The following is a 7,821-nucleotide window of genomic DNA, read 5'->3' on the forward strand; positions in this document are numbered from 1 at the left end:
TAAAAATACAAAAATTAGCCGGGCATGGTGGTGTGCACCTGTAGTCCCAGTTACTCAGGAGGCTGGGGTGGGAGAACTGCTTGAGTCTAGGAGGCAGAGATCATGCTGCTGCACTCCAGCCTGGATGACAGAGTGAGACCCTAGTCTCAATTTAAAAAAATAAAGAAAAAAAAAATTAGCCAGGTGTGGTGGTGCATGCCCGTAGTACTGTAGATCAGGTGTTTGAGGCTGCAGTGAACAAGAATCTCACCACTGCATTCCAGCCTGGGTAACAGAGCGAGACCCTGTCTCTACAAAAGTGAAAGGAAATTAGCCAGGCATGTTGGTCTGTGCCTTTTGTCCCAGCTACTCGGGAGGCTGAGGCAGGAAGATCACTTGAGCCCCGGAAATCGGAAATCGAGGCTGCGGTGAGACAGGATCGCACCACTGCACTCCAGCCTGGGTGACAGAGCAAGACTCTCTCCCCTAAAATAAATAAATATAAATAAGTAAATCAATCAATAAGGATACAGATTCACACCCTGAGCTGCTGACCGGGCCGCTTACCAGTAACGACTTCACAGCAGCCCCGCCTGCCAAGTGCTGGTGAGGTCTGGGTCTCTCTCTCCCATGAACACCCTCTTAGTCCCATTTTTCCTAGGTCAGAACCCAGGCTCAGAGAGGCGAAGGCACTGGGCCCAGGACACACAGCGAGGAAGTGTCAGCGCTGGAATTTAAGCCCAGGCTCACCAAATACCACCCTCGCTCAGAAGGCCCCACCCCATCCCCAGCAGGCAGAGGGAGGACACAGCCAAGAGCAGGGCCAGCTCAACTGGGGAAGTCCAGGCAGAGAGGAGAGGTGGCCTCCCTCGGCCCCACCTCCAGCAGCTGAGGTCTGTAATGCACAGAGGGAGCGAGGCTGGGCTCCTGGGTTCTCCTCCCCTGAGTGACTCACTTCTACCCAGGGCATAGGGGTCACCTGAGGGCCAGCAAGGCAAACCCAGAACTCAGGGCCCTGGCCTGGCCTGGCCTATGGAGAACCCCTGCTCCTCTGCTGCCCACCATGGAGCAGAGACCTCAGACCCAGAGGACCTGCCTCCCACATTCGCCATCTTGCCAGAGCAGCCAGGGACCTAGACCCCCACATCCGGAGATTTCAATGCCTTGGGCGTTTCCGGAATCTGGACAGGACATCCGTTTGCAGGACACAGAACAGACAGGCACACGTTGGGACAGACAGAGGGACAGGGCGGCAGGCCCAAGCAACCATGAGAGAGGGATGACCAGGAGCGGGGAAGAGACTGGGAAGGAGATGGAAAGGGGGGACCAGGGCGTGGGTCCAGCCTCATTGCAGGAATCACAGCCTGTCTGGGTCATGTGTGGGACGCGCCAAGCGCATGCATGCGCCCGGGGATTCCTACACAGCCCTCCCTGGGCCGGAGGTAGAGGCAGGGACCCCGGCCCATCCCGGCCCTGAGGTCTGACCTTGTGTGATCGGCAACACCAGATACGCCCAGCTCCTCGGCAAGGCTGGCAGGCCATCAGCAGGACTGGGGAGGCGGGAGGGACCGGGGGTTACCGGGGAGACACAAAGGGTCCGGGGGCAGGTGCAGAAGGAGACGAGAACCCAGTTACACAACAACCACAGGACAATGAACTGGATGGTGAGGTGCTAATGGGGGCACCGAGGCACAGACATTTCTCAGATTTGGGTCACTTGAACCAAAGAAGGTTGGCAGTCACCCTGGCCGTGCTTGTCACAGACAGGGAAGATAAGTCCAGGTCAGTGATACCCACCAGGTGGCACAAGGGGAATCTGGCTGGGCGGGAGGCTGGTGCCAGTCACGTGTGTGTGTTAGCAGGGTGGGGGTGACCCAGCCGTGCCCAGTCACCATGTAAAAAAGTAGGATTCTATATATGGGAGCATCCCTGGCCTGTTGACTGAGACACTCCCCACCCGGGAGAAGGTTCCACCTGACAGCCCAAAGGTGGGGGTGGGGGTTCCCAGTCCCCCGACCTAATGCAGTGACTCGGGTACTTCCGCCAACAGGTGCCAATCTGGGTGGCGTCTGGAACATCATAAAGCTGTCTAGAGGCGGGGGTGGCTGGAGCTTTGTTATGCGGGGGAAGGGCACGGGCCGGGCCCAGCGGCCTCCTCCCCTCCCAAGGCACTGCGCCAGGCACCTGCCCCAGGTGGAGCGGCACCTGCCGGGTACCCAACCCTGGGGAGGGGGATGAGTTTGGGGGCGGACGAGAGGCACCGGGACTCCCAGCCAGCCAGACACCCGAAGTAGAGCCTCCGCCGCGCCCCTTCTAGTTCTCCCGGAGAGGCCGAGTTTGAGGGTGCAGCAGGGGTTGTCTCCGGGATCGCCCCCAAACCAGCCCCGTCCACATCGCCACCTGCCGAGAAGAGGGCCTCGCTCGCTCCACAGTCCCGGCCCAGGGAGGGGGCGCCGGGCGCTCCGGAGGCCCCCGCCCTCGCCATCGCCGCCCGAGTCCCGTTCGGGGGGCTGGGGGGCTCCCCCGGCAGCGCGCGGGCGGGGTCCGCCGGCGCCGTCCGGTCGCCCCGGGACTCCAGACGCAGGTGCGCCTACCTGCACGGCGTCGCTGGCCATGTCCTCCTGCCGCCCGCCAGGGGTCCCCGCGCGGAGGGAGGGGCGGCCAGAGGAGCGCGCGTGCGCCCCGGGAGTGGCGGAGAGGGGGCGGGCGCGGCGAGACCCTCCCGGGCGCACGGCCCGCTCCGGCCTGCTCGGCTCCCGCCTCGCCTGGCCAGGCCGCCGCGTCCCCGCGCCGCGCCCTCCGGCCCCAGCGGCCGCCGGGCCTGGTCACGTGACCCCGGAGGTCGGCGCCCGGGGAGGGGGCGGGGCCGAGGGGGGAGGGGTTCCCAGAGGCCCCCGGGGCTGCGGGGTCCCGTCCGTCCGCCCCCTCGGTCTCCCGAGCCCGGAGCACCCCGATCGGCTCCCCACCTTTCTTCTTTCCGGGTCCCGCGACGACCGCACGCTGCCGAGGGGTCCCCCATTGGAGCGCGCGGGAACCCGAGAAGAACGGTTCCCCGCTTTCAAGCCAAGAGCGGCGGAGGCCTTTGGGCCTCCCGGGACCCCTGAAAAAACAAACAGAATAACCCCCCACCCCACCCCGGTGCATTTGCAAGCTCGGGACGCCTGCGTCTGTGGTCCCCTATTCAAGGGCATGGAAGTTTCCCCGTTACCTGGAGACAAGCTCTGGGCAGATCTGCATTCAAATCCCAGCGCTTTACGCCTTGGGGAAGCCAAACCCTTCCGGGCACCTCATCTGTGAAATGGGAATGATGCGCTCACCTCCTAGGTGTTGGTAAAATTCAATGAGATAGTGCAGGCCAAGGGCTGAGAACACACTAGACGCTGCATAAGTGTTAGCTGCTGTCACTTTTAATGTTATCGTAATTGTTTGTTGTTTTGCTATTTTTGGGCGGAGTTTCGCTCTGTTGCCCATGCTGGAGTGCAGTGGCGCGATCTCGGCTCACTGCAACCTCTGCCTCCCGGGTTCAAGCGATTCTTCTGCCTCAGCCTCCTGAGTAGCTGGGGTTACAGGTGCCCACCACCATGCCCGGCTAATTTTTGTATTTTTAGTAGAGATGGGATTTCATCACGTTGGCCAGGCTGGCCTCGAACTCCTGATCTCAGGTGATCCGCCCGCCTCGGTCTCCTAAAATGCTGGGATTACACAGGCCTGAGCCGCCGCGTCCAGCCTCTATTATCGTTATTGTTATTAAAAGAGGTTTGAATCCCAACTCGCTGTTCATCCTGGGGACCCCTGTGGCCTCTGAGTCTCAGTTTTCCCCGCTATAAATTGGGCACCGCCTTCCTTTTCTGGGTTGCTGCATGCAGATGGCGCTCCATAAATGCAGACTCGTGCCCAGGCGGAGAATGGAGGCCTCTGTGGATTTTCTAGGGGATCTCCGGGGTCTGCAGAGCGTGCGGCTTTGTTCGTGGCCGCTGTCGGACCCTCACTCCTTCGGAAACCAGGGGAGGGAGCCAAACCTTGGTCTCCGGGGCTCCGGCGGGGAGCGCTCCCTGGCGGCGGTGCCTGCACACTGGCGCCCTTTGGGACCCGAGGAAGCGCTGTGGGCTGCGGGTACCTTGGTTACGCGTGGCTCTGCGTGGTTTCAGTCGTCCCTGAAACCAGGGCGCAATGTTTTCTCTCTTATTTTTCCCTCTGAGCAACTCTTGGGGGGATATTAACAACAGAAAGAGAGAAGGAGGAGAATCATGCTGATCCAGAACCCATCCAGCCAGGCATGGTGGCGCACGCCTGTAGTCCCAGCCACCAAGAGGCTGAGGCGGGAGGATCGCTTGAGCTCAAGAGGCCGAGAATGCATCACTGTGGGGAGCGATCATGACGCCCCTGCACTCCAGCCTGGATGACAAAGCGAGACCCTGTCTGAAAAAAGAAAGAAAGAAAAAAAATCGGCTGGGTGCGGTGGCTCACCCCTGTAATCCCAGCCCTTTAGGAGGCCAAGGTGGGTGGTGGGTGAATCACTGGAGATCAGGAGTTCGAGACCAGCCTAGCCAATATGGTGAAACCCGTCTCTACTAAAAAATATAAAATTAGCTGAGCATGGTGGCGCACGCCTGTAATCCCAGCTACTCGGGAGGCTGAGGCAGGAGAATCGCTTGAACCCGAGAGGTGGAGATTGCAGTGAGCCGAGATCATGCCATTGCACTCCAGCCTGAGCAACAGAGCAAGATTCCGTCTCAAAAAAGAAAAAAGAGGGGGCCAGGTGCGGTGGCTCACGCCTGTAATCCCAGCACTTTGGGAAGGAGAGGTGGGCGGATCACGAGGTCAGGAGATCGAGACCATCCTGGCTAACACGGTGAAACCCCGTCTATACTAAAAATACAAAAAATTATGGCAGCCAGGTGCGGTGGCTCACGCCTGTAATCCCAGCACTTTGGGAGGCCGAGGCGGGCAGATCACGAGGTCAGGAGATCAACACCATCCTGGCTAACACTGTGAAACCCTGTCTCTACTAAAAAAAAAAATACAAAAAATTAGCCAGGCGTGGTGGCGGGCGCCTGTAGTCCCAGCTACTAGGGAGGCTGAGACAGGAGAATGGCGTGAATCCAGGAGGAAGAGCTTGCAGTGGGCCGAGATTGCGCTGCTGCACTCCAGCCTGGGCGACAGAGCGAGACTCCGTCCCAGAAAAAAAAGAAAAAAGAAAACAACAACAACACACACACACACACAAGCCCAGAATTCACCCACATTTCACCTTTCCACTTTGTCGCATCCAGTCCCTACCATCAGTCACCTGAACCAGTGTAGTCACCTCTCTCCTGGTCTCCTGGTTTTGCCCTCCCCCCACAGTCTGTTCCCACAACAACCCAAGGGAGTGGTGAACACATGAGATGGGGTATGCCCCTCCTCTGTCTAGAACCCTCCATGGCTCCCAGCTCACTCAGGGAAAAAACTCAAGTCCTCCCCACAGCCCACGAAGCTCTGCACGATCAACTCTTACTTCTTCCCATCTCTCCCCCTTGCTCACTCCTTCCAGCCACATGAGCCTTCTAACTGTTTCTCAAATGCTTGTTGATTGAATAAAAGAAAGAACTCTGTGGCTGGGCGCAGTGGCTCCCACCTGTAATCCCAGCAATTTAGGAGGTCAAGGGGGGTGAATCACTTGAGGCCAGGAGTTCGAGACCAGCCTGGCCAACATGGTGAAACCCCATCTCTACTAAAAATTTAAAAATTAGCCAGGTGTGCTGGCGGGCATCTGTATATCCAGCTACTTGGGAGACTGAGGCAGGAGAATGGTTTGAACCTGGGAGGCGGAGGTTGCAGTGAGCCAAGATTGCACCCCTGCACACCCCCCTGGGTGATAGAGCAAGACTGTGTTAGAAAGAAAGAAAGAGAAAAAGAGAGAGAGAGAGAAGGGAGGGAGGGAGGGAGGGAGGGAGGTGAAGGGAGAAAAAGAAAAGAGAAAAGAAAAGAACTCATGGCCAGGCTTGGTGGCTCACGCCTGTAATCCCAGCACTTTGGGAGGCCCAGACGGGTGGTTCGCGAGGTCAGGAGATCAAGACCAACCTGGCTAACACGAGGAAACCCCATCTCTACTAAAAATACAAAAAAAATAGCTGGGCATGGTGGCGGGCGCTTGTAGTCCCAGCTACTCAGGAGGCTGAGGCAGGAGAATGGCGTGAACCCAGGAGGTGGAGCTTGCAGTGAGCCGAGATCGCGCCACTGCACTCCAGCCTGGGAGACAGAGTGAGACTCCAGCGTGGGGACAGAGCGAGACTCCCTATCAAAAAAAAAAAAAAAAAAAAAAACTCTGCGAGCTAGTTCTTTGATATTTGTTTGTTTGTTTGTTTGTTTGTTTTAGACAGAATTTCGCTCTTGTTGCCCAGGCTGAAGTGCGATGGCATGATCTCGACTCACCGCAACCTCTGCCTCCCTGGTTCAAACAATTCCCAGCCTTAGCCTCCCAAGTAGCTGGGATTACAGGCATGTGCCACCACACCCGGCTAATTTTGTATTTTTAGCAGAGATGGGCTTTCTCTACATTGGTCAGGCTGGTCTCGAACTCCTGACCTCAGGTGATCTGCCCACCTTGGCCTCCCAGAGTGCTGGGATTACAGGTGTGAGCCACTGCGCCAAGCCTGATATTAATTTATTTAGAGACAAGGTCTCACTCTGTCACTCAGGCTGGGGTGCAGTGGCACCATCACAGCTCACTGCAGCTTCCACCTTGCAGGTTTAAACGATCCTCCTGCCTCAGCCTCCCAGGTAGCTGGGAGCACAGGTGTGCGCCACCATGTCTGGCTAGTTTTTTTCAAAAAAATTTTTTTGTATGTGTATAGATACTGGATCTCATAATATTGCCCAGTCTGGTCTTGAACTCCTGGGCTCAAGCAATTCTTCTGCATTGGCTTCCTGAAATGCTGGGATTACAGGCATGAGCCATCAAGCTTGGCCCAAACTAGTTCTTTTGCTCCAGTTTTGCAGGTGAGTAAGCTGAGAAGTCCCTTACCCCAATCATCAAGCCAGGATGTCTGTGGCCCTTTCCCTGAGAAACGAAGTAGCTCCCTCTAATTCTCCAGCCCACTCATTCTACAGATGAGGAGGACAAGGCAGAATGAGGTTTCGTGGGGGCCAAGGGATTGGGTTGTCTGGAACCACCTTGCACAGGGATGGGCCCTCCCTCCCCTGCCTGTGAGGTCCCAGGCTGCCTCCTCAGATGGAGCTGGGGAAACCAGCCAAATTCTCGCTCCACCCTTCAGGCATTCATTTACTCAGTGAATATTTACAGAGACCCACTGGGGAGTTTGGTGGCACTGGAAATAAAGTTGCTGTTCAGGCCTTTTTTTTTTTTTTGGAGACAAAGTCTCATTCTGTCACCCAGGCTAGAGTGCAGTGGGTGAGATCACAGCTCACTGCAGCGCAGCCTCAACCTCCCAGGTTCAAGTGATCCTCCCACCTCAGCCCCTTGAGTAGCTGGGACTGCAGGCATGCACTACCATGCCTGGCTAATTCTTTTTTTTTTTTTTTTTTTTTTTTTTAATTTTTTGCAGAGATGAAGTCTCACTGTGTTGCCCAGGATGGTCTTGAACTCCTGGCCTCAAGTAATCCTCCCACCTCAGCCTCCCAAAATGCTGGGATTACAGGTATGAGCCACCACGTCCAGCCACACTTTGTTTGCACTTTAAAAGGGGAGACGTGGCCAGGTGCAGTGGCTCAAGCCTGTAATCTCAGCACTTTGGAAGGCCGAGGTGGCTGGATCACCTGAGATCAGGAGTTTGAGACCAGCCTGGCCAACATGGTGAAACCCCATCTGTACTAAAAATACAAAAAAAATTAGCTGGGTGT

At 56.9% G+C, this 7,821-nt stretch overlaps 1 protein-coding gene across 4 annotated transcripts in view; it reads right to left on the bottom strand.

Annotated features, from left to right (window-relative positions):
* Window positions 1–3,058, bottom strand: part of PKN1 (protein kinase N1) — a 40,067-nt gene extending 37,009 nt beyond the window's left edge. Inside the window, exons 1-2 of one of the 4 annotated variants that reach the window (XM_030820604.1) lie at window positions 2,574–2,813; window positions 1,465–1,529 (exon numbers count right to left, since the gene is read on the bottom strand). In XM_030820604.1, the coding sequence (XP_030676464.1) occupies window positions 1,465–1,521 (57 nt within the window). In that variant the 5' untranslated portion in view covers window positions 1,522–1,529; window positions 2,574–2,813. Of the gene's footprint in view, window positions 1–546; window positions 1,420–1,464; window positions 1,530–2,573; window positions 2,814–2,945 lie in introns of those variants that run through there. The other 3 variants (XM_030820607.1, XM_030820606.1, XM_030820608.1) reach the window with 3 other exon arrangements.
* Between the last annotated feature and the right edge of the window lie 4,763 nt (window positions 3,059–7,821).

The sequence above is a fragment of the Nomascus leucogenys genome, chromosome 10 (genome assembly GCF_006542625.1).
Source record: "Nomascus leucogenys isolate Asia chromosome 10, Asia_NLE_v1, whole genome shotgun sequence".
Classification (NCBI taxonomy): Eukaryota; Metazoa; Chordata; class Mammalia; order Primates; family Hylobatidae; genus Nomascus; species Nomascus leucogenys.